General features: G+C 36.3%; 1 protein-coding gene across 2 annotated transcripts in view; it reads left to right on the top strand.

Annotated features, from left to right (window-relative positions):
- The first annotated feature begins 1,030 nt into the window (after positions 1-1,030).
- LOC145681190 (lysosomal Pro-X carboxypeptidase) overlaps positions 1,031-27,850 on the top strand; it is a 46,041-nt gene continuing 19,221 nt past the window's right edge. The window contains exons 1-7 of one of the 2 annotated variants that reach the window (XM_081752676.1): positions 1,031-1,381; positions 6,571-6,714; positions 13,666-13,767; positions 17,247-17,428; positions 20,117-20,274; positions 20,794-20,966; positions 24,063-24,227. In XM_081752676.1, the coding sequence (XP_081608802.1) occupies positions 1,283-1,381; positions 6,571-6,714; positions 13,666-13,767; positions 17,247-17,428; positions 20,117-20,274; positions 20,794-20,966; positions 24,063-24,227 (1,023 nt within the window). In that variant the 5' untranslated portion in view covers positions 1,031-1,282. Of the gene's footprint in view, positions 1,382-1,508; positions 1,656-6,570; positions 6,715-13,665; positions 13,768-17,246; positions 17,429-20,116; positions 20,275-20,793; positions 20,967-24,062; positions 24,228-27,850 lie in introns of those variants that run through there. The other variant, XM_081752678.1, reaches the window with a different exon arrangement.

Raw genomic sequence — 27,850 nt, 5'->3', positions numbered from 1 at the left:
AGCCCCCCCCCCGAAATCTTACTTACTATAGTAAACTATATGAAATATCTTGCAGAATTTTCACATTTTCAGGCAAAGCCTCCCCCCGAAAGTTAGCAAAGCCTCCCCCCGAAACAAAATCGTAAATACGCCACTGTACAAACGGCTACGATCTTGGTACTAGCACATGTTTCGGTTTCCAGATCTCAAATATTTATTTTTCAGCCTGATTCTATGTATGAATCCGAAATTTCAAATCTAGATAAGAGGCACCAAAATTCATAGTTTATTCTCGGTGCTCATATTGTGATTTACTAAATAATTATTAAATCTAATTGTAAGGTATACATTTGATATTTTGAGCAGACTGAGCAAGATAAATTTACGTAAAAAGTAGTCAATACTTGTCTTAACTGTTTATGTTTTCTTAACTGTCAATAGGAATTTTAAATATTCATCTCGGTCCTGCAACCGAGTGGAACTAGATTCGACATTTGAGCTCTCATCCGGATCATTTTTTTTTCTTAAGTAAGCAAAACATTTGATCTTTAGAGTAGAATGAAGGAAACAAATAGACTTGTCAATATTCGTCTTAATTTTCTGTTCTCTTCTTCACTGTCAGGACTTCGTGAAATTACTTTCGGCGAATTTTAGATATTCATGTTTATCATAATTTGGATGGGATGTGGGTTTGGATAAGAATCAAGATCCGAGATCCGAATCCAGATCCGAGATTCGAGATCCGGATCCAGATCCGAAATCCGAGATCCGGATCCAGATCCGAAATCCGAGATCCGGACCCAGATCCGGATCCAGATCCGAAATCCGAGATCCGGATCCAGATCCGAGATCCGGACCCAGATCCGAGATCCGGATCCAGATCCGAAATCCGAGATCCGGATCCAGATCCGAGATCCGGATCCAAAGGATCCGGACCCAATCAGATCCGGATCTTCGGATCCGGCCAGATCCGGATCCGGCCATCCCTAGTATCAAGGACTTCATATCTGATTTTTTTTTTTTTTTTTAGTTATCTTTAGTATTTCACTGTGTTTCAAGCAGTGGAAAAATTATCGATATTGAATGATAAACAATGGAATATTTTCATATTGGACTTCCAACCGTTTAAATGGGAGTAAAAACACCCAAGAACAATTGGATTATTTTTCTCTGTCACATGATGTATACCATCGATGTTATAATACTCTATACAGCTTAGGAATTCGCATTAGTCATTCGTCTGGCGTGATTTGATCAAAACAGCTGATCCCTGGTTCGTGGTGTGTTTACAGTACGCGCTACGATGATGTCTTCAAAATTGGTGCTTTTATTTCTCTACGAAATAATCGTTGTTGCAAGTGTCAGTGGATACCAATATGATACAAAATATTTTAAAGTTCCAGTAAGTATACAACAGTCCGGTTTTCGTAATTAGATTGTGTTTTAAAAGTATAGTAACCCGCGCTTTTCAAAGAATGAGTCAATGCCAAATCACCAAGTTCATATAAGGATAGAATTCGAGACCTGTTCACGGAAAATTCGAATGTCAATTGATACCACTAAATATTTTATTTTATTTGGACTACAGTAACTTACGTTCAACAGCTTTTCATGTGCAGTAGTTACGTGAATCCCGATTCAACTCTAGGCGGTGTCAGCTTACATTAATTTATATGGTAGATTCCTATTGGGCTTATTCAAACAAACTTAATGCTATGAATCTGTAAAGTGTTTGCATTGTTTGCTAAATAATAGGACAGGCTATATGCTTGCAGTACATAGAACGTATAATGTAATAATACAAAATGAATTACCGGTTGAAGGGTCCAGATTTATTTTCCAGACTAGACTTTTCTTTTTTGTTGGTTCTCATGTTGAAACTTGCTAGTTTAGTTTTATTTAGTTTAGTTTTTATTATTAGTTTATTACTTAGTTTTTATTTAGTTTATTTAGTTTTTTTTCGGTGCAGTTTTGCTATACGGATCCACAGATTCTAAAATGTACGGAAAAAATATTTTATGTCGAGAACAAAACCCAACGAACCCCTGCGGGCCTTCTAAAAAAAAAAAAAAAAAACGTTCTACTCCTACTACTATACTATGGATCCGTATAGTAAAACCAGGTTTTTTCTTTTTCTTTTTTTTCTTTTTTTTTTTTTGTTGTAGCTTTCATTCTTCATGATGAATATTCAATTGATATTTAGTATCTCGCCCAATCTTGCACATATCCAGAGTTCCAGCAAGATCTCCAGTGTTATCCCACAAAATGTAGCTGAGCGAGCGACAGCGTGCGAAGAAGGATCAGAAGCCTCGCAGGGTCCGTTTTTTCTAGCTTTATCACAATTTAGGTAAAAACAAGGTGCTCAGTTCTGAAGCCATGAAATGAGTTCGGGGAGATAATAAATGCGATCCGAATTTCCTTTCTATTTAAGAAAGCAAACTCTTGACATTCCCGGCATGAGCTCTACGACGTCGAGGTTTCAAAAGAGCGGGTAATGTAAAATGTTAAGTGATCCATATTTAATACATTTTAAGCTCACAACTACAGAATGATGAGATGATGGAGATATCCAAAATCAAGGTAGATGATCGAACTGGTGTACTTGGGTTCGACTTCGCATCACTGGACCAATTTAAAAATCGAAAAAAAAAAGTACCAAAATGTACTGCATTCGGTTATAATTGGTTGGATTATATTAACTAACGTTAGATTGAGTTATTAGGCGTGCCGTTTTACTATACGGATCCATAAAATAAGTAGTAGTCGGAGGAGCGGGTTAGAAGCCCCGCAGAGGTTGGTTAGGTTCTGTTCTCGACATGAAATGGGCAAATTAAAGACTTGCCCAAATGTTTCTGGACATTTTACTACCTATGGATCCATATAGTAAAACAATGTACCTCTCCGCGAAATAGTCCATCTACCTCCACATGCAGTGTCACTTACAAAATCAAAAACACTTTAACTGTTACTATTCCCCTTACCAGGCTTTCACTCATTCTTCCTCACAAGCTTAAATAAATTCTTCAATGACCCGGTAAATTTCCTAAAATTCATCCGGCGATACAGCAGTTAACCCCCACTTTATACTATACATTCTTATATGTCTTTGGCTCTAAAAGGAACGTTGAATTGAAACCGAGAAGGTTTATTTTTAAAGAAAATTATACGGTACACGCCTACACGTACTAGCAATCGGAGCGCATGCATAGTATGGTTGGTTGCTCGTTACGTCAAATTGGAGTTTTTGTACAGTGCGTTTCCGAAAGCCTTAAAAATTCGCATTCTGTTAGTAACTGCACACTTGTGCTAGGTATGCTTAAACATGGCAATTCCGTTCGTGGCCTGCCGGAAAGTATTGAAGCCCGAGCAGTGATGCAGGCGAGGAGCGTAGAGAATCGGGTCTTCAATCAGAAGCGAACAGTATTTACATGGCTAGGGCACTGGAGGCGGACCCATGGAAATTGGAGTAAAAGTGGCATATTTAGGATTATGTTTCGGGAGGGGCTATGCACAACACGTGAATGAACACTTATATTCTTTTGGGTGTCGAGAAATCGTAATGAAGTTGTGCATATGTCAAATTTATTCCAGCTGGGCTTGAGCCCGATAGCCACACCTTAAGTACGCCACTGTATATACACACAGGTTGACGCTTTAGTTAGGTTACATAACATGTTCCCGGGTATGTGCAATATATATATATATATATATATATATATATATATATATATATATATATATATATATATATATATATATATATATATATATATATAATTGTTTTGTGTTTGGTACGTATATTTAAATTCATTGTATATTTGCTTCTTTGATCAAGAATTTCAGCCTTAGTACCTTAAAAAATGTTTCTTAGGGAAGGAGTTAAATCACAGAGTGCAGAATCACCTTAGGAGAGCATACTTGTTAAGGGTACCGGTATAAATACCACGTTCAAAGGTATGCCATTAAAACAACTGTGCTTAAAACCTGAACTAATTTGTGCTAGATTGCCATTAAAAGCAAGAATTATATGTAATCGAGTCAGGGCAGGAACGCAGAGGATCAGTAGGGAGCAGCCGTGTCAGTGATGGTAGATGACAAAGTAGAAAAACATTGATAGGTTAATTTTGGTAATATTGCATTCGAGGTTACGTTAGGTTGAGTTTCTTCCTCTAACTTGTACCAGAAGTGGAACAGGTTCAAACTTAGTCAGGAAGACACTGCGTGTTGGGCTGAACACCTGTCATATTGAATTCAAGATAACAGCCACACGCCTACTTCCAGAACCCACTCCGTTTACTGTCACTGTCACAGTACGTTTGATAAGTTAATAAAAAAAAATAATTTTCATTATTTTCTATATTATTTTAATGTTGTACTGTTATATCCTTTAGGCTAAAGGATATGGAATATTAATGATTATGAAATTTCGTTTTTTTTTGGCCCTTCCACCAAGAATCGAATTCGGGACCATGTGCACTAAAGGCACACGGGCTGTCCACTATTCCAGTTGGAGAGCCATAAACTTGTCGAGATGTCGTTGTTGAACGTGGTGGTTACATACATCGTCCTCATGCATTAAAGTTGCGAACTAGCTATCGAATTTACAATCTCCGAGACAAACTTCGTGTGCTCTGTGACTGAAGTTGAAAAGCGTTCCCGGTTTCGTTGAAAAAGACTGATAACCTTAAAGTACATTATAGTGTTTCGTGTATGTGTTGATATGTTACTTCGTGTATTCTACGATTCTTCTGAAATATTTCAATGGTATCCACAAAATTTCTATCTTGTGGCGAGGCTATACTTATTCTACACCAAAAATTGAATCACTATTGTTTCCATGTTACTAAATTAACCAAGTCGTTCATTCGTTAAAAAAAAAAAAAAAAAAAAAAAAAAAAAACTTTACAGACTGTTTCGGTACAAGAGAACGATTCTTGGAATTTACCCAAACACCCACACGGTTCTATCCTTTGTTAACAGGCCTCAAATCTAAGAAAACAAAGACAACCTTCTGTTAGAAAAAGAAATTGCCAAACGTCCCCTTTTCTCCAGATTTCTGTTATTTCATTTATCACAAAAATTAATAACATTATGTCTTTATTTTTCACTTGTTATCCTTTCTTGTTTTATGTTCTACGTAATCAGGCACGTAGCCAGGATTTCGTAAAGGGGAGGGGGCGTGACATGAAGTACTGTAGTCATCAACCAGGAGCTCGATTATTCTAAAACTATTTTAGTGGAACATATATTGGTTCGTTTAGCCAGTATTTCGTAATGGGGGGGGGCATGAAATACTGGAGCTCGATCAATCTAAACCACTTTACTGCTAATATGTATTGGTTTGTTAGGACAATAAAATGAGGATATGTTAGTATTTTAATAACAAACTGTGAAGAAATAGAGTAAAATAATAAAAAATGTATTGAAAAAGATTTTACAATATCTACGTTCCTTCCTCTGTTCATTCAAATATAACAATTTTCCTTTCATTATGACCTCAACTATTATGAATGACACATATTCACTATTATAAAAAGTACATATTCAATAATGTCTTTCAAAATATTTTACAATATCTGCGTTCCTTTCTCTGTTCAATCAAATGTTAACAAAACTTTTTCCACATAACTTTTTTTTTTTTTTTTTTTTTTTTTCATTATTCCGTCAACTACTGTCTGCTCCAAATGACAGGTTAAAGGAGCAATAGAAAACTGTTTCTGAAATAACATGTTTGATACTGCAAGAGACAATGACGAAAAATCATGATAAAAAATGTCTACGCTGTTACAGAATGGCACTATGCTTTCGAAAGCTTGAGGTTTCCCTCATTAGTAGCAGAAATTCATAAAGGGATTGAATTCCTATAGACAAATAGCATTTCATGTGTAGATGTTCGAGTGAGTTTGTGCCAGATTTGCAGAAGTGACATGATATCAAATGGAGATATTTTTTTTCTTTTAAATCTATATCCATCCGAGTACGCCTCGAGTAGGCGGCTTTTGAGGCCTTTGAAGTTGCCGGCATGTAGTAGGTTTTGCCATTCAGATTTAAGCAAAGCGCCTGCAATGTCCGTCAACCCGCTGTACGTAACTTTTCTACTGGTTGCCTAACAAGGATGTTAACCTTACCTTCGCCCTAGCTATAATATTAATCTTAGGCTCAAAACGGCCCCTAAAATGTTGAATAGAAAAATAATGACAAGATTTTTAAAAATTTGAAAGAACTGGCAGGTCTACACAAAATTTGAAACACACAGGAAAAACAGTACGTTTCTACAGCTGTGGTTTTTCGAGATCTCATTGTCGAAAAGGCTTGGCCACAAACATAAACGCAGCATTTTAATATATAGATAATACACCAGAACTCAAATTCTTGAAGTATTACTACTCAACAATTTCTGACTGACGAAACAGTAAAGGAAATAGTTACAAGTTGACGCATTCAGGCGTGAACAGGTGAATGAACTGTTCTTTGTAATTTATCTATTTATGTAATGGAATCCAGCTATATTAATTAAAGAGAAGCCTTAAATAGTGTGAAGTTATTGATTTTCATTTCAGTGTAGACTAATAGTTTTTTTGTTTTTTGTAGGTTGATCATTTCAATTTCGCCAATAATCAAACATTTCAGATGAGATATCTGATTAATGATACCTACTGGAACAAAGAGGAAGGAGGACCAATATTTTTCTATACAGGAAATGAAGGTGATATCGAAATGTTTACGAATAACACGGTAAGAAATAAATTTTTATCTTCTAAAAATCTTTTCAGAACTCTTATGGTTTCATGATTTTATCCAATGTGGATGCTGTAGGATACATATTCAATATAATTTTCTTACGTCCTGTATTCAATTACAGGCTTTCCAATGCTCCTATATTTCCCATTTTTTCTATATATTTGCGTCTCTTCCTATAAACTCTTATATTTCCTACATTTTAACGAAACCACCTATATTTTTGTGGCATTGCTACTTCCACTTGTGAAAATAACACAAGGAAATAAGGTGTGGATGGTTGGAGGGCCTTTTGTCTGCACAGTAGGGTGGTTGAATGGAGACTCTTCTGGTTTCGTCCTTTTCTGATAATTGTCTAAATATAAATATACCAAACAATATACAGTTAGCGCAAAAAGTATTCATACACCTACAAAATGGAACAAAAAATAAACTAGTTTTGTCATATTCATTAAAAAGTTCTATGGTGCATTTGGTGGAACAAATACTTCTCAGTGGCTAATCGTGCAAAGAGTGCTCTTGTACAGCACGCGTTTACAAAAAAACATATTACAAACTCAGAGAAGTGCACAACAATGTATATTTACGATTCACGATGGCCAAGTGTCATTGAACAGTAATGTATCTCGCAATCACTGGAACAAAACCATATTGACAAAAAAATTATCGCTAAGGCTTTGTGGGCTGCTAAAGTTGCTGCATCGGATTACATCTATAATTCTTGTGAAGACATCAATGCTTTGTTTTGCAACATGTTCCCAGACAGTTTAATTGCTACGTATTTTCAGCTTCGTAAGACTAAGTTGTCATACTCAATATCGGAAATAATTGAAATGTTTCTTTTTCCCAGCTTCATGAAACCTATATTTTTTCGTCGCGATTTTCTATATTTTTTTTTTTTCATTAGCTTTGGAAAGCCTGCAATTAGGTATTTACTAATTAAATAATTTTAGCGTATCCTGGCTCTTTATAAAGTGTATGGTAAACCACACTAATTACTGAGGTCTTCCTTCTTATGGAACGATCGTAGAAGAATAAAGAAAACATTAGTCCCTCAATGCGTGCTTCGGGAGCCCTTATTTACGCCCCTGTGAGAGCGGAACATTTCGGGTGAAAATTTGAACAGAAGCGCAAATCGTGCTTTCATATCTTGTCCCATCGTTCTTTGTAATGTTTCAGGCTAATTCATATCATATTTTTATAATGCCATAAAAGCCAAATTCCCCATTAGTACTGAGAATGGCTTCATCGTTGTTAAGAGGTTACTGTGCGTGCTTTTTGTGGGCGTATTCACGTGGAAGTTCTTTCCCTACTTTAAATTTCAACTATCGTCTTATATAGCCTCGGTGCTGTAAAGAAACGTTAAACTCGAAATTAGTCTACTCCAATCATTTAGCCTCGGTGTTGATTAGGGACGTTAAAGTCAAAAGTCCTGTCAGACGAATGCTCGAGTGGTATCTTTTTAATAAAGCCCTGAACATTTCTTTCCAAAAACTTTACCCAAATTGCATTTTTAATTGTTCTAGCAGAAAACGGTTTTACATCCGCATCAAAGATAACTATTTTTTGACCTTGTTTTTGTTCATGACTTTTTCTTTCTTGAATGGAAACATGTAATACGGGGAGAGGAGGGGTGGAGGCTTGTCCTTAAGCACTTGTACTCTTTGTAGTGATTATTTATCTTGAGTATGAGATCAGTGTGTTTGCTATTCTTGTAATAGATAAAAATATATTATTTTTTATTGTTGAAAAATATTGATAAGCTTATCTCCCATATCTATTTTTTTAGCAGTATTTGTGACAATAGAAAGGTTTGCAGATAGGATTTTCCTTGACTTCCTTACGTAGAGATGCATTGACTAATCTAACAGTGTTGCAAGGCCTGGCTTTGTTAAAAAGAAAGAAAAAAAAATGTGGAAGTGTGGAATTATGTCATACAAATTTTCCCGTGTTTGTTACTAATAATAGGGTCAAGGGAAGATTTTTAACCTGAGCAAAATGACCAATGACATTGCCATGCATTTATCTGTTTTAGAAAATGGGAATTTTCCTTTCGGGAAATTTTCCTCTTGTAACCAGTTATAGTCTTGGATTTATTTCATCCAGTTTTTAGGATATAAAGCGGCACGGTAGCTCAGCGGTAGAGCGCTTACCTTTATGTCCGAAGAGTACCTGGTTCGATCGCAGACCATGTAAGCTTGTGGTGGACAACATTGTGTCTGCTGGTTTTGTTTTCCTCCCACACCCTCATTCCACCACTTATTTTATAATCATTCAGTTCCATTAATCATCCATCTCCTTGAGCCTACAGGATATAACTGTGAGATGTAAAACTAGGAATTTAATTTTTCTTATATACGAGGTGTATTCAAAAAGTATCGAACCTTATTTTTCTCCCCTGCATAAACTAGGGATGGCCAGAACCGGTTCCTGGTAGAACCGGTTTTCGGGTCTGAACGGAACCGGTTCTGCAAACCGGATCCCCAAGAACCGGTTCCACTGGAACCGAAACTTTGTGACCATCCCTACGCTAAACCCGAGCTGCTGGCAGGCTGTGAACAGTGTGCTAGATGAAATGGTGGAAGCGACAGGCAGGCGCCCAGGCGGCGGCAGCTTGTCTCATTTGGTTAAATAAACTGGGTAACTGGCAAACTCATTGGCTAAACAGGCAAATTGGCCAACTCATTTGGCTAAACACCCACTGGTGGACCAAAATTTTTTCTGGGGGCACAAGCGGGTCTGGGCGGGGAAGACACAAGCGCATGGTCCTCTTTGCATTTTTTTTGAAGATGAACTTTGTGCCTCCTTTACGGGTCTTTCTGGGGGCTTTCAGATCCAGGTCTGGAACCGAGTTTTCAGATCCAGGCCCGGAACCGGTTCTGAAAACCGGAGCTCCAAGAACCGGTTCCTCGCGGTGAAATTGTTTCCGCTCGCAGAAAGCGTCAGATGCTGGCAGTTGGCTAATAGTGAAGACGTGTGGTGAGCGCTCGTCGGATTTCTGTTTTTTGTAAAGTGACAATTGCCAAAAGCTTGTCGATACCCAAGCGGTCACCGTTCAATCGGATCGGTACATTCAATTTTGAACGAGAATTTGGGCATGAGTAGAGTGTCTGCGAAATTTGATTGAGGCTCTCATCGCCAAATAGAACATTCCTTAGCGTCGTCAGGCTGCCTACTCACCCGACATGGCTCCGTGTGACTTTATTTCCCAAGCTGAAACTGACACTAAAAGGGACCTGATTTAAGTCAAGAGAAGACATCATGCGGAATGCGACGCATAGTTGGTTACTGCGTTTCAGAAGTGTTTCCAACAATAGCGGAAGCGCTGGGAGAAGTGTGTACATTATCAAAGAGACTACTTAGAAAGGGATTAGTGTTTTCGATTTCGATTTGCAAATCAATAAATATATTTTTGTCAATCAAAGGTTCGATACCTTTTGAACACACCTCTAATGTTTTTTTTTTTTTTTTTTCAAATACTTTTTCTTGATTCTTTATCAAAATTGCCAAGAACAACTCTACATTTGTTTCTTGTCGTCAGACGGTAAATGCCATTCATACATTCATAAAAATTTTAGTTTTTGTTCAAACTTCCATTATTGTTTTCCAGTATTCCTGAATTATTAACGCGCGTAGTTCTGGATTCAGTGTCCACGAGAAACAAACTTACGGTGTTGATTCACTATTGTGAGGCAATTCGAAAGCTTACCGTGTAAGAACTGCCAAGAAAACAGAATTAATGGTCTTGTGCAGGGGTGGCAACAGGCAGGTTTTAAGACGCAAGTTGCACCCATGAGTTTTTTTTTCTTCTTTCGGGGATTAAACGAACTTTGATTATACCTTAATGCTGCTTTGGAAAACGGGAAAGCTTCGCAATTTTTTGAATAAAATTTAGTGTATAAAGTAAGTTTACTTGGGTTTGTCATTACTACCTCCTCTGTCTTCTACTTCCTTTTACGGAGGGGGATGGTAAATTTGGGTGGGATTGCGCCCAGGCATTTCAGGGTAGGGGGATGAGCACTTCTAGCATTGGAAGTAAATGCGCTAACACCGAATTACTCAATTAAATGTATGTGTCATTGTACGTTGAAACACTAAGTCCCATCAATACGTTGAGCTATTTTAAATTTCTGACTTCCCTAAAGTCTCTCCCACTTTTTGTTACTTTTCTAAAACCCAAATGAGGAATGTTTCGGAGAAAAAAAAAGTGTATATGAATTTCGCTGTGATGATAAAGTTTTCTTACCGTTAAAAGAAGAATACCATACAGGATGTTTCAAAAGAACACTGACAACGTTTGGGAATCCATATTTCAGAATCCTGCGGTACTTTCGGAACAGTTTTTATAGAGGTAGTTGGTAAGTGCTTCAAATTATATGCCCGTAGCCTAATTGCCTCTATAAAAATATGTGCACTATCCGAAAATACATGTTTCAGAATCCTAAGGTACTTACGCAACAATTTTTATAGAGGCAGTTTGATTACGAGCATATAATTTGAAATACTACCTACTACCTCTATAAAAATTGTTCCGGAAGTACTGCAAGATTCTGAAACATGGGTATTTGGATACGGCACATACTAGTTCCTAAATAAAGTCGTGGCCCCACTGCGGTAGGTCCCATAGTATTGGAGCTATGGACCTTTAATTTTTTTTTTTCTCATGTTTTCGGTAGCGTATAATACTGAAAGGAAGCATTTGTGCACCAAGTTTGGTCTATACTTTTCGTCTTACTTTGGTGTCAGGAATTACCTCCCAAACATTGTTAGTGTTGTTTTGAAACATCCTATGTATGTTACATTTAGAAATATTTGAGTAACTCGTAAGAACAAGTATCTGTAATGATATCCTGAACTTTTTACATCAAGAACTTTTAGTAAACTTTTTTTTTTTGAGAGCTAATTTTTGGCTACTGCTGCAGTTTGTCAGCACATCATACTAGTTTATTGTGGTTGGAAAAAAAAAGTTTGTCAGACAAAAAAGTTTTGTTTATTTATTTATTTTTGTATGTAAAGACTTAATAAAGCTGCAAATACAAACGATAAGACAAGAACACATTTTTGTTGATCTGGAAAAAATGGGTTTTCCAATCTTTGGTAATTTTTCCTTATTCAGGTCCTAAACGCATAGTTTCTTTAAATAATAGAGCCTCACGAAAGCCGCATCGGTGGCCGAAACATCTGGTGACGAAACTTAATGCATGTGTATATAATTAGTCTTACAGCTGTAGAAACGCACTTCCCTTATATATACGCTTTCATACATCAATGCTATTCACAGCCTAGTCACCTATTCTTTGGTGAAGACGACATCCTCTCCCAGCGAGGTGTTCAACAAGGCGACCCCCTAGGACCTGCTTAATTTGCGTTGACACTTCAATCTATTGTCAGCAACATCAATACTGAGTTAAACATTTAGTATCTCGACGATGAAACTATAGCTGGAGACAAGAAAGATGTCCTGGAAGCTTTGACAAAGATTTATAATCAATCTTGCGAGATTGGATTAAATCTCAATTTCAGCAAGTGTGAAGTTGGTTTCCTGGGAGTCTCAAACGAACAGGCTAACATCCTATATACCCTTCTCAACAAAGTCGCACCTGGAATTCAACTTATATCACCAGACAGAGCCTCCCTTTTAGGTGCAGCACTAAACACTGACACTCGACGCATCGTGTGACTGGACAAAATATCCAAATTAGATTTCTTTTTCACTCGCCTATCTAAGATTTCTGCACACTCAGCTGTCTATCTCTTACGGGCTTCATTAGCAATACCTAGACTGTTATATTTCTTTCGTAGTTCTCCATTCTGGCGCGAGACAGATCTTCTGAATCAGTACGATAATTCCATCCAACTTGGTCTAGAATCTCTTCTCAACTGCTCTCTTACGGATAGGTCATGGCTACAGGCATCTCTCCCAGTGGATTACGGAGGTCTAGGTATTCGTCGAGCCTTTGATTTGGCCACTCCATCTTTCCTTTCTTCAATTCATAGCTCTATGCCATTGATCACTTCTTTTCTTCGCCAGGATATTCATCAAGATTCTGAAGCTGAGATTATTGATTGTATCTCCCAGTGGACATCGTGCCTTGCTTGCGGAAGTTTAGTGGATAAGAAAGGTATACATGGCCTATTATGTCTACACAGTGCTGGCAGATACTCTCGCCACTCCGATGTTAATGATCTCATCATGAGAGCCCTAATCTCTTCTGGAACGCCTTCCATGAGAGAGCCAAAGGGGTGTAGTCGTTCTGACGGCAAGAGACCTGATGGAATGTCTTTGGTGCCATGGAAACGAGGGAAGGCTTTAATATGGGATTTCACTTGTGCCGATACTCTAGCCCCCTCGAATCTTCCTGCTTCTTCCACAAAAGCTGGGATGGTCGCAACTCGTAGAGAATCTGAAAAGAGACGAAAATATAACAACCTCTTGGACAAATACCACTTCATCACGATCGCAACTTGTGGGTCCTGGGGTCATGAACGACTAAACTGTATTAAAGAAGTTGGGCGCCGAATAACTCTCAAAACGGCGACACTCGAGCTTCAGCCTTTTTTATACAGAGATTAAGTATGGCTGTGCAAAGAGGAAACGAAGCAGCGATGCTAGGAACGCTTCCACCGGGAAAGGCACTGGAAGAAATCTTCCTCCTCTCACCAAACTCACGCAATTTCCGCTAATTAATAATATATAAAATATATTTTTGTAACCTATGTTGCAATTTTTATAATGAAGTAATTTTCATTTTCGGTGAAAAAATGTATAAAAGTATGTTGTAATTTGAAAAATTTAAATGTTAATAAAATTTTGATCGATTGTCAAAAACAAATTTACAATTATAACAATTGAAATTGTATATCAATAAATTAATATTATGAGGTGAAAAAAATTAGTTCTGTTTAGAAATATTGTTTGAAAAAAAAAATCCTTTCTCTAAATTTTAGGGTTTTATGTTCGAAATTGCACCAACGTTTAATGCACTGATTGTTTTTGCTGAGCACCGATACTATGGGAAGTCCTTGCCGTTTGGAGAAAAGTCATATCTGGTATGTATTTCTTTTATACGAAAATTCATTTGTTATATAGATTCAGTTTTAGTTTAGCGAGTATTGCTTTTGTCGATATTTTCATGTGCTTCTATCGATAATTGCCAATAAATTAACCAATTGGATTATAGCTTTTAGTACTGTATTGTTATGGAATATAGAAATCGTATTTAACGATGGGTAGGTGCGATGGTATAGGCAAGGCTTAAAAAAAAAAATCTGCGCCAGATCGCCATTTTTACTACAAATAAAAGACTAGCGCCTAGCTTTTTTTTCTCGTTACTATTCCATTTTTGTTTGCCAGTAGTAGTAAGTTTTGTGTGTTTTGATAGATTAAGAACAAATCATAATAAATTCGGTATAAAGTTCAGTTTCCAGTTTACATTTAACCAGAGATATGTTGAAGTCTAAGTAAGTTCTACCACGGACTTTGAAAAAGTAAAAGAAAGCATTCTTCACGAATGGTATGAATTTAAAATGCTTGGCAAGGAGATGAAATTAAGGAAGTTTTTCAGACAAATCATATCAACCAAGAAGTAATTTCCGATTTTAGACATGTTAGTGTTACCTGCGTCAAATATTTTTTTTCTGAGAGAGAGAGTTTAGTTTAATAAATGTAGTAAAAGGAATTTGGGATCATCAGTGGGGTCGGAGAGCCCCAATTATTTCAGTAGATTTCTTTAACATGAATAACCCATTATAAAAGAGTTTCGATCCGTTTAAAATAAAAAGTGGATTATAGGTATTTCAGTGTTCAAACTACAAGACGTACAGTCTTGCTCAAAAATGTCTGGCCATCCGCCTTTCTTTGAACAGCTCTGTGTACTTATCCAGAGTCGGAGTTAAATCAAACCAACCTTGCATTCTTGGGCAGGTAGATTTTTCGAGGCCTGGTTATGGGTAAACCCACTAGGTATAAAATGCAATCCTATTAACAGTAAAATGGTAACATACAAGTATGCGTTTGGCGCATTATGTTTCGATCCAAAAAAAGGCGATACTCGTCACAGCGTCGTTTCCAAACCTGTATCTCAAGACTTGACAATTTTACGTAAGGATCTTCAGTTGCGGAAAGACACATATTTGAATAGATAATTTTGATAAATAATGGGATTTTATAATTAGTTTTATTCATAAAATTAAAAGTGATTAATAACAATACTTGTGGTTCTTTTTCACCGAAAAGAACAATAAAAATCATTGTTACACAAATAATGAAACATTTCAACCACTAAGAGAATAAAGTTGTACAAACATTGATTGAAATAGAATATAAAACATAGCAAATGTTTGAGAACTATGAAGGTTGCAACTTCAGACAATATATTAATAAACTTACGAATTCTTACAGTCATTTTACTTACAAATAACTATAATTTCTGGAAACTACTTGCACTTACAAGCCTTCAGTCCTCCCCTCAACCCTTGATCACGGAAATTAAAAACTAGAGAAGGAATTTTGAAAATAAAAGGAATGGACTCATCAGGGTCGAGTAGTGCGGAAAACAACTTGTCCAAGTTTCTGATCACTCACCAAATGCTGGAGGAGCACGTTGTAACATGGCAGACTAAATTTTTGTATTGTTCTGTGTTGTAGTGAATGGTTGCCAGCTCATATTGGTGTTATTTTTATGACAATGTTGTTTGCATTTTTCAGTTACAGCCTCCTATTTCATAGTCAACCGTATCTAATTTCAATTCTTGGTATCTTAAACAAAAAAACACATTTTCGGAACCAGGTCTCTCTCTCTCTCTCTCTCTCTCTCTCTATATATATATATATATATATATATATATATATATATATATATATATATATATATATATATAAAATATACTTTGGCCCCAAATAAAATTCTTGGATCATCACTATAATGTTTCTTTTAAATGTAATCTCTGTGACCAAGGCTCCAGGGGAGCCGGAAGCATGGAAGTACAAGTAGTTTTTAGGAATTCCAGTTAGCTGTAAGTAAAATGATGTAAAATTGCATTTGTTTATGTACACTCATGTCCAAAATGATTGTCACATATCTATAACTGTCTTCTTGTAAGAATATAATTTGATAATGATTTTGCAGGGTACTTTTAATACTGATACTATGTGTATAATCGGGAAATGTATATTTGTGGTAAATTTCATAGGAAAAGAATTGTAAATAAAAGTAGAATGAATAAAACAAAATGTTGCTAAATAAACAAGAAAGTTTTATTTTCGTTTTATTGTTCTTATTTACTGCTCTTTTTACATGAAATTTGTCACATACAGGTCTTTTCCGATTATACACATACTAACATTATAAGATATACCGGGCGAATTTATCAAATTATATCCTACAACAACATATTTATAGACATGCGACAATAATTTTGGACATGAGTGTACATTTGTAAATAGTTTCTCTGCATTTGTTCATTAATTTTGGAATTCTACAATCTTCAAATTTTGTGTATAGGAATTTGCCTAAAGAACGTGGTCGAAAGTTGCACCGTTTGCCGTGAGAAACATTGACAAACCGGTGATGCGCTCATATAATGGCGAATATCTCGTGAGTGGGGAAAGATATCGCTGTCGGGTCAAAGAACACACTGAAAGTTGACTCTGACAAATACAATGACGTAACGATGGTAGCAGAGTAGTCGTTGTGCATCTGCGATCTCCACAAGTAAATTCTTTATCTGTCTGTAGGGATATCTTTCTGCTCTTACGAGATATTCGCCATTATATCAACATTTTCGCCGGTTTTTGAATGTTTCTCACTGTAAAATCCTGCCACTCTCGACCCCATTTTCATTTTCATTTTTTTTTTTTTTGTGGTTAATTTCGTGTCTATTATCACCTCCTCCAATTTGTTGTATTATCGTACCAGCCCGTATAGCGGTGGTACTGACGGGACGCTAGAACTGAATTAACCAACAAATTTCTACGTTGTTTTGAACTTTTGGTTAGTTTGTACTTTTGGTACATGTACGGTATTATTTATTTATTTGTCAAGACGAGCCTTAAGAGTCTTCATCCCGGCGAAATTAAAATACCACTAATTTTACAGTAATTATGTGATATCTTTAAATAGATAAAAGATAATTGAAATATGGAACAAGAGCGTTCTAGACAATATTATTTTGCGTGAGGTAACGTTATCACAAGTCACCTAGCGGCTTTCCGTTTTCAGCTGTATAGAAACGCAAAAATAAATGCCGATTTTCAAAATGGCTCGAAATCGAAAGCAGATAAGTGAGTCGTGATAACGGTTTCTCATGTAAAATTATATTGTCTAGGGCGCTCTTGTTCCACATTTCGATTATCTTTTATCTATTTGAAGATATCACATAATTACTGTAAAATTAGCGGTATTTTAATTTCGCCTGGATGAAGACTCTTAAACGAAGTATTGTATTGTCATAAACTCAGCAGCATCTTCAGTGATGTTTCTAACAATTATTACTATTATTTACTTTTCATCTTTATTTATTTTTTGCAGGACGTTAAAAATTTAGGATACCTTTCATCGCAGCAAGCTCTTGCCGATTACGTTGATCTGATCTACTACTTAAAAGAAAATCAAACCAAAGAAAATGAAAGTCCTGTGATAGCATTTGGAGGTTCATATGGTGGAATGTTAGCAGCATGGTTTCGAATGAAGTACCCACATGTAGTTCAAGGGTAAGTATATGTATAATGTAAAAAACGTAATAATGTAAACGTAAACGTAATAGCTAAAGCTGAGAGATTAGTGCTATAAAAATACGTTGTGACGCACTGTTCGTTAGTGGATTTCTACCACATTCTGTTTTAGTAGAAGGGGGCGCGGTGGCTCAGTGGTAGAGCGTTCACCTCCGGTGCTTGAGCCCCCTGGTTCGATCCCATCTCGCGCCAAGTGAATATTGTGGTGGACAAACACCGTGCTTGTGGGTTTTCTCGGGGTTCTTCCGTTTCCTACCACTTTCTTCATTCCACCATTTCATTCATTACTCATCATCACCGTCTCCTTTGGCCTAATCGGCATAACCATGGGACGTAAAACTGAAAGATTTCATTTTTTTTTAATACAGTAGAGATTAGAAAGGAGAGGAATTTATTCTTGAGACGTTAAATTGATTGCATTAAACCGTTGTCGTTGTCTGTTATAAATTTTACTCTGTAGATATCAGCATTAAAACCGAAAGTAGTTGTTTTCTTCCTTTAAGAGAGAAGGTGGTACCTATTATTAGAATAGTATATTGTTTCCAAAAATCCACTTCTCACTCTCTTTATCATTTCTGCTGTGTAGAGCGTTGGCAAAAACCGTTTTTTTTTTGAAGGGTTTAAACCTGATTTTTTTTGGTTTAAACCAGGTTTTTTCGGTTTAAATAATTTGCTCTATGTATTTATATTACATACGGATAGATAAGTTTGTTTCGCCTTGCTGTTATTATGCAACAACAGAATTATTCTGGAAGAGGTCATATAAGTTTAAAGCGGGATCCAAACTGCTTCCCGGGTTACATCCGAGAGAAATTTTTCTCTATTTGGACTCGAAACCGGGACTAATTGGCCACAAATGCAATGAGTCTGCCGACTCACTCACGAAGGACTCCTGATAAAAATACGTTGTACTGATCTTTACATACTTGATAATATAACTGTCAAGAGTCATTTCAGGACAAAAAGATAAATAGTTGCACAAGTGAAACCATCATACAGATTTAATATAAATCGGGAAACTCCCGCCTTAGCCATTGAGAAAATCCTGTTATAACTTTAAATGCAAAGCAAATCCCTTTATTGCTTTGCATGTAAAATTTTACGGTCAACGTATCATAATCAGTACTAGGGTATTGAATTCCAAATTTACTGTGTAGATATCATTCAATAAAATTAAAACGAAGTCCAATCCAAGCTAATGTTGGAAGCTACGTAGGCAGTCGATAAATTTTGCCAATGTCTATCAATATATTTAAGCAACCGTGGCTTCTTTGTAAAACAACAGATATTTAGGCAAGCAGAAATATACAATTTGGCTTCGTTTCGTATGTTTACGCTTAACATCTTTATGTAATACCGAGGTTATCAAGAAGACTTTTGCTTTAAAGTGACATTGAAACCGCTACTTGGTTTACACATGAAAGAAGGGTTGTGGTTCGACTGAGAATTGAACATGGGGTACTTTGATTAAAAGGTGAAGAGGAGATAATACTAATGCAGATGGTTTGATATGTGGAAACGTCACCATGAAGTTCACACAATTTAAAGCATTTTTCATTTTTTTTTTAAATAGTTGGTTTAAACCAGCCAAGCCTGTCTGTGTATATTGATATTGGAATCGGAACTTTGTTTTAGTAGAGTGTTAAGGATGAAGATGAAATGTGTTCTTAGAACGATTAATTGATTGCAGGAAACTGCTTATCGCTATTTTTTTACCGTTTTTGTTTTATGGTTGAACCGGAATTGGATGATTTCTGTCACTTCTGGTTTGAATCTCCATTTTAACGAACCCGATTCGTAACTTTTGAGCTACTACACGCTGGTCAAAATTGATGGTGATCCATCAGTTCGTTCTTGATCCTTTCTTTTTTTTTTCTCCTGAACGAACGGACACACGGACAAACAGGGTAATATATAAAGGAGATTTAGTAAACCGAACTTTTAAGAATGCTTTCTTTTGTTTTTACTTATGCATATATTTATTTATCTATTTGAAAAGGACTACAGACAACTTCACAGAAATTCTTGTACACTTACATCACTTTAAAACCTTTATCTATTTCAAAAGAATTACAAACTGTTTTGTAGAAATGCTCATCCTTAGCTTACTTTTTTTTTTTTTTGGCGCCATTCTGATATTTTGGAACATCATTAAAGAATTGTTTTAAAACCATTCGACAACCATGCTTTAACGCGTTCGCTACCGACACAAAAAATATATTTGGGACGCATTGGTTTTCACCAAGGACCAGCGTCCCATATGTGAGACGCTCGGGCTCGTTCTAGCAGATGGTCTGTGGGTAAGGTAATTTTCTTATGACCGGTCTATAGTGGCGGTTTATGTCTATGAATCGGTTCCTCGTAAAATCAGCTGTGTCCCATATATGGGACGTTGGTAGCCAACGTGTTAAATGAATCGTTTTATGGTTCAATTGTTTTACCGTACTAATTACCTAAAAAAAAAAAAAAAAAGTTTTGTAGCTCAGTTAATTGGTTTCGATGAAGGACTAGAACAAAGTTCGAAATATCAATGGCATCGAAAACTTATTTTAAGGACTGACAAGTTAATAGTTTATTCATTGCTTTTGTCTTACTTTCTCGCTAGTAACGAATTACCTATTTTCTTACATAATTTGAATTAAGTTATGTCCTCTTCGTTTGATTCAGGGCTATTGCAGCGTCTGCACCAATTTGGTCGTTCACTGGTCTAACTCCGTGCAACGCCTTTGGTCGCATCGTTACGTCAGATTATACAGTACAATCTCCGGAATGCTCGAATTCCATTCGAAATTCATGGAAGGCTATTGACAACGTTACGAATTCAGGTTTGTATTTTTTTTTTTTTTATAACTATAACCTAGGGAAGGCACGCAATTTTAGGACTGAATGTGGTAATCAATTCAAAGGGTTTGGTCGCAAAGTACTTGATAAGTTTTTGAGAAAATATCTATAGCCAAAGAAAAATATTTTGTCTCCAGTTGTGAGTGGAAGTTTCGCGCTCTGATATAGATACCATAAAGTTCCATACTCTTGGTCCGCTATAATATATGGAAGTGTGGGATCTTGTTCTATAAGTGCGAAAAAAGTGTCTGCCTTACTGAACAAGATTATTTACGTGTGTGCTGTCAAGCAAATTGCTTAGAGAGTTGGTCAACTGAATAGATTTTATTACAATAAGTATTTTATAGAACCTGTTAAATTGTTTCAGTGATAGTCTTTATCACGTTTATATTGTTTCAGTGATAGTCTTTATCACGTTTATCAAAACTTGTGCTTAACAATTAACGTTGTAAATGCATTGAATGAGCAGTGGGTGATTCTTACTTCTTCATTTTATGTAACAGATGGAGGAAAAGCATGGCTGACGAAGAACTGGAATCTCTGTACACCATTAAATACTACGAGCGATGTTAACCGATTGAAAGGTTGGCTGTCTGATGTCTATACAAACTTAGCAATGCAGGATTATCCTTATGCGAGTGATTTTCTTCTACCATTACCGGCTTATCCCATTAAGGTTTGTATATTTTAATATTTCTATTGTTAGAATTGTTGCCTCCTCGTGGAGATATAACTGCAGAATATGAATCTTAACTGTGTACCCTAGCTGCTGATCCGCTTTAGAACAAAATTTCACTTCGCAATATTTGTCTTGTCCGGAACCGTGTTGACGCCCAGGTTTGAATAAGCCGGAATCTCTTTGTAATTATATTAGATAGATAATTCCATAACCTGCAAAAGAAAAAAAAAATGACCCCTAGTACCCCGTAATGCACTTTTTTTGCAAGTCCAAGTACTTCCAACAACTTGAAAAGTCTTTGTGTTAACCACTTCCGTTATTAAAAAAATCCTTCAAGGTATTTTAAAAATTGTAGATTAAATAACACTTATTCTATTTAATAGTTAGAATACTAAAAAACGTGTGCGTTTTTAGATTATCAAATTATGGTATGCATAAATGTTGGAATTCTGATAGAATTGCTTCGTGCGTCCGTACGTCCGTCTGTTGACAAGTACGAGAGCAAAAACTGTAAGAGAGATCGAGATGCTGTTTCTCGCAAGAATAGATTCCATCTCCTCCATTAACACAGTATTCAAACCGGAAGTAGTTCAAATTAGTTATTTCCGGTTTCAACGTTTATCGCCATAGAACAAAAATGGTAACAGGTAACGAGAAGCGGTTTCTTGCAAACAATTCGGTGACTCAACACAACGTACAAACACAATCCACAATCCTAATCCTAATTATGCATAAAACTACGTGAACTCACTCACTCGCTGACATAAAATAATAATACTTCCGGTTGACGTGGGAAGTTGGAAATTTAGCATGATTGTAGCTTTTTCAGATTAACCCACAGGAAAATTACCAAAAATGAATATTTTTAATTTTTAGGGAGTCTAAAGGGGGGGATGAAAAAATTCCCCATGTTATTTAAATGTTTTTTTTTAGACGTATGTCATGTTTAGGGCAAAATTATTCGGGACTATCGCTCGATACCGAAATTCCACTTTCCCTCACGCCAAGAACATACTGTACTTGGAATAAAAACTTTTCCACCAACAACGCACTATCAAAGCCGTAAGTGGTCGGAATTTACTAGTACTTCCGGTTTTAATATGAATTTCTATAGAGCAAAAATGTAAGGGATATCAAAAAAAGGGTTTCGGGACAGATTGAAAAGTCCCAAGAATGTGTTTTGTCTAGATTTTCACCTATTTCTTGAAACCGGAAGTGGTGAAAAACACTATTTTTCGCTTATAACACTAATCGCATATAGAACGGAAATAGTTAGCGACAAGCAGTTTTTAGATATGAAATCAGTACCAAGAATGCTTCATCTCTGATTTTCTTCCTTAGAGCAAAAACTGTGAGAAATAGCGAGGAATTGCGTTTTGATTGGAATGTACCGTCCGAGAAACAGGTTCTATAATCTTAACTGTAACCAGTAGTGATAGATTTACTACTTTAAAGTTGACTATTGAATTCGCATAGTTTGGAAGTGTACAGTAGTTTCACACTGTTGATTTGATTTGTCATTGTAGCGTCCCTTTCAGCAGAGAGACTGTATGGGACGTGGACCTACAGTTTAACGTGAGATTCGAACCGGAAGTTCTTACCAGGAATCGAATCTGTCTCCCACGCCGAAGGTGAGTATCCTAACCGCTTATCATGAGGGAGCTCTAATTTCATACTGTAAAACGACACTCACTTGTTTTATGGGATCCACATTGAAACTTAAAGTACTTCGTCTTTCAGTAGGATCGTAGCTGACATTCAAACCTATCCTGTGGACACTCACTCACTCACTCTATGATCTATGGGATCCGGAGGATCAATATCGCATTCAGAAAACCTCTCCATTCACTTCTGTTCTTTACCATCTGGATCTAGTTTCTACTTTGTATTCCTATTTCTGCGAGGTTCATCTTAATGTTGTCCTTCCATCTGCGCCTAGGTCTTCCTAATGGTCGTTTTTCGATTGGATTTCCAGTCAAAACTTTGAGAACGTTCCTACTCCATTCCATTCTGGCTACATGACGTGTCCTGTGGACACTAAACTGATTTCAAACAAGTTTTACGCTTTCTCTCTCTCTCTCTCTCTCTCTCTCTCTCTCTCTCTTTAGTGGGACCTGAACTTGCGGTTTTTCCACATAATCCAGTTTCAATAGAGGGGAACATGGTGACTCAATGGTAGAACGCTTACCTCCGGTGTGCGGGGTCCCTAGTTCGATTATCGGCCAAGTAAGCTTGTGGTGGACAACATCGTGCTTGTGGGTTTTCTCGGGGTACTCCCGCTTCCTCCCACTTTGTCATTCCACCAATTATTCCATTATCATTCACTTGCCTTAATCATCCGTCTCCCTTAGCCTAAAGAACATAATCGTGGGACGCTAAACTCAAAGATTTCCAGTTTCAGTAGTAAAAAAATGAAATGGAATCTTTAAGTTGAACGTCCCACGGTTATGCCGGTTAGGCTAAAGGAGACGGTGATAATGAGAAATGAGTGAAATGGTGGAATGAAGAAAGTGGGAGGAAACGGGAGAACCCCGAGAAAACCCACGAGCACGGTGTTTGTCCACCACAAAGTCCACACGGCGCGAGCTGGGATCGAACCAGGGACCCCAAGCACCGGAGGTGAACGCTCTACCACAGCCATCGCGCCCTCAGTTTCAGTAGAATGTTAAGGGCTTAGAAGGGTCTATTACAGGGATAAGGATGGAGAAGGAACCAATTCTAGGGTCGTTCAATCTATATGAGAAAACAGTTTCTAGCTGTCTTACCTTTTATGCTGTTATATCTGTCGACAGACATAACTGTTCCATAAGACTTCCCATACTTGTGTGCAGACTACGTACATCGTGGTTTGGAAGTTTATAAAAGTGTGAATTAACAACGCACGCTTAAAAAAAATATTACTGGATATAATTCTGTCGATTACCATAAAGTGGGACTCATGACTTACATACCGTCTAACAGAAAAATACATATAGAAGTAACTGCTGTTCCAGTGGAGTTACTTTTAAAGTAAATGACACAAAAGACATATTTACAGCAACTTCATTGATAACTAATATTAAAATTGGTATATTTATTTCTTCATTTTTGCAGGCAGTATGCAAACAACTTCCTGATTCTAAGCTTCAAGATAAACAGCTCTTACAATCTCTCTTCAAAGCTGTTAGTGTTTACTTCAATTACACGGGCAGCGCTAAGTGTTTAAATGTGAATGCAAGTGCTAAACCTGAACTAGGAGATGCTGGATGGAATTACCAGGTAAGAAATATAAGGGAAAATGTAGTATTGAAATACAAGCTTGAATATACATATATATTCCACATAATGTTCACGGAGATGTTTATAATTCTATACATAGTTTTTCGATATTCCGTCAGTGTTTATTTTGCTAGACTGATGTTAAAACACGCTGAGTGCGTTTATCTGCAGCGTTGTATTAATTTCGGAAATCGCTGTACGGATATTGTGATATAACCTTAATTGTTACATTGTTATGATTTTATATTTCAATATTTAGTTAATTTATATGAAAATCACGTACAAGCTGAAATAAGTCATCTAAAATAGGTTTTTCTAGTGAATCACTATAATAAAGATATTTTTAAGGCAATAACAAAATGCTGAATGGACATTTTGACGCGAAAGGACAAAATTAAGAATGAAGTAGTCCGGGGAACAGTAAAGGTGAAACCATTAGTAGAAAAAGTGCAAGAAAGTAGACTGCCATGGTTTGGACATGTAAGTAGGATACTTTTTGAATTACATAGCTCACCGAGCAGATGCTATAGAAGTGAGTAGGAAACGAGCCTAGGCTGGCCAAAGAAGTGGGAAGATTGTGTTATGATGCAGTGTGGTGAACAGTGTTTCTTTCAGAAAAAAATGTTCCTGGGGGCACACTTAGTATTCCGAAGGGCACATCTCCCTCTACTGGTATTTATTATTATACAGTGTGTCTCAAAATTCCCCTGACATAGGGTAACACTGTTAAAATCAGAGTTACAATAAAATGTAAGAGGGGAAACTATCTCCAAATATAATGTTTAAAATTTAAAGTGAAGGAATTTTTTAAATCGGACGAACCGTTTAGGTTGTACACTGTTTATGCGCCTAATGTTAAATGAAAATGCAACGTTGCCATTTACCTGGGGCTAGTGGAGGGAAGGACGGGACAGGAGGTGGACAAATTTTGTAAGAGTATAGTTAAAGGGGGAATGTTTGAAATGGAGACTGGCCATCGACACGTTAGCATAACAAACAGTAATTTCATTCACTTATGTTGTGGATCCACGTAAATGGCAACATTTCATTTTAATTTAACATTGGGCGCATAAATAGTGTACAGCCCAAACGGCTCGTCCGATTTAAAAAAAAAAAATCATTTTAGATTGAAAACGTCATATTTGGAGACGGTTTCCCCTTTACATTTTGTTGTAGCTCTGATAATAAGTTACCCTATGTCAGGCGACAGGGTTGGCTGGTTTAAACCATGGTGGTTTAAACCAGCTGGTTTTTTAAAAAAAAAAACAACTGGTTTAAACCAAGAAGCGAAAAATGTTCGTAAAAGTGTAAGTGTTCATAAAATCTTGATGGACACACATTTGTGGGTTATTACTTTTCAGTCCCGTATATTATGTGTATTATATTCAGATCTAAATTCCTCATTCATTACTCAAAGGAATTATACTACAAAAGCAACTTTTGTTTTTTTGTATAAGTTTATGAATGTTTCTTATGTGATTTTTTTATAGTTTATTATTATTATAGAGTTGCAATCAAAGAAAAATTCTAAATATTGTTTCGTTCTAATAATGTTTACTTTGATAAAATATATCGAAATGCCATGCTTTTTTTTGGGGGGGGGGGGGGGCGTCATACAAACCGCATGAGAGGCATTTTTGAAATCAGAAGTATCTCTGGTATCTATTTATGTATAAATGGGTCTAAGCGGACTCAAATAATTCGTATTTTTATTCACTTTTCGTACTGATACGCAAATTAAATCGTTGTATTTCTTTAACTTGGAATAATAAAAGTCGTAGAGAACTAACTTGGATTAAATTAGTTCTTTGTACTCTGCAGTATTTTGAAATTGTCCATATGTAAATGTGTATAATGGTTTCACTTGTGCAACTATTTATCTTTTTGTCCTTCTGAAATGACTCTTGACAATTATATTAACAAGTATGTAAAGATCAATACGACGTATTTTTATCAGGAGTCCTTCGTGAGTGAGTCGGCAGACGTATCGCAGTTGTGGCCAATTAATTCCGGTTTCGAGTCCAAATGAAGGACAGTTTCCCTTAGATGTAAGCCGAGAATCGGTTAGATTCCGCTTTAAGCGTACGTGACCCCTTTCAACATAACCCGGTTGTTGCATAATAACACCAAGGCGAAACAAACTTATTTCTGTCCATATGTGATAAAAATACATAGAGCAAATTATTTAAATAAAAAAACCTGGTTTAAACAAAAAAAAAACCCGGGTTTAAACCAAAAAAACCTTTTTTGTCAATAAAAACCATGGTTTTTGCCAACCCTGTCAGGCGACTTTTGAGACACCTTGGGGGCACTTTAAGAGCTTCATTGGGCAGTGCCCCTTAAAAAACCGTCTGGAAGAAACACTGGTGGTGGCTCATCGGATATGAAACAAAATAGAAACAAGTAGAGGACAACGATCCGAAAAACCGACCCCAGCTAACTAAGGGGAAAAGGCTTAGAAGAAGAAGAAAATGCCCAAAATGTAACAAAAGTAGAATTCAGACAGCTTCGGAAGAAAAATAAAACTTTGCATTCATTCCCTTTATTCTCGATACCTCTAATAAAATAAGTCGTTTATTGAATAAATACGTATGTAAATAGAACAATTCACCTGCCACCTTTTAGAGATTAAATGCTACATTCCGTGAAAGATCAAGAATGATCCGACTCTCCAGGTACTAATCAATTCCATATGAATGTGACCTAAAATACATTGGACAATTAGAACGTGACGTGCAATTAAGACTAGATTTGAGGAGCATATAAGATATATATACGATTAGATCAATCAGAGATGTTAGCATTAGCGCAACATGCAATAGAAAAAAAACACTTTTTTTTTTTTTTTTAAAAGGGAGTTGACTATATGTAGATCTATTCATCAATATAGGAGGATATAATAGAAAGAAGTGAGTTCCGTTCCGAAACCTGTTTTGAAAGACTTACAGCATATATGCATGGCATAGTTTGGAAGTCTAATAAAATTACAGAATTACGCGATAGCACATTCAGAAGATAGGAAAGTGTGAAATTAAGTAAAGTTTAGAATATTTTATTACGCTATTTCGAAAAAAGTTAAAAGAATGAAAACAATAGTAATATTTAAGGAAACTGTTATTGTTATGAATCAAACTGTAATTGGTAACAATAGGTAATTGTTAAATATTGAAATATAAAATTACAATAATGTAACAATTGAAGTTAAATCACAACAATTAGGGTTGGCAAAAACCAGGGTTTTTATTGAAAAAAACCTTAACCCTTTTTTTTTTGGGTTTAAAACAGTTTTTTTTTTTTAAATAATTTGCTCTATGTATTTATATCACATATGGACAGAAATAATTTCGTTTCTCCTTGGTATTACTATGCAACAACTGGGTTATGCTGGAAGGGGTCACGTAAGCTTAAAGCGGAATCCAAACCGCTTCTCGGCTTATATCCGAGAGGAATTGTCCTCCATTTGAACTTCAAACCGGAACTAATTGGCCACAAATGCGATACGTCTGCCGACTTACTCACCAAGGACTCCTGATAAAAATAGTTATGCTATACTGATCTTTACATACTTGTTAATAATTGTCAAGTCATTTCAGAAGGACAAAAGGATAAACAGTTGCACAAGT

Source organism: Thermobia domestica, chromosome 3, assembly GCF_964235325.1.
Source record: "Thermobia domestica chromosome 3, izTheDome1.hap1.1, whole genome shotgun sequence".
Lineage (NCBI taxonomy): Eukaryota > Metazoa > Arthropoda > Insecta > Zygentoma > Lepismatidae > Thermobia > Thermobia domestica.
The sequence above is the reverse complement of the archived record's forward strand: the minus strand, read 5'-3'. Positions and strand labels throughout refer to the sequence as shown.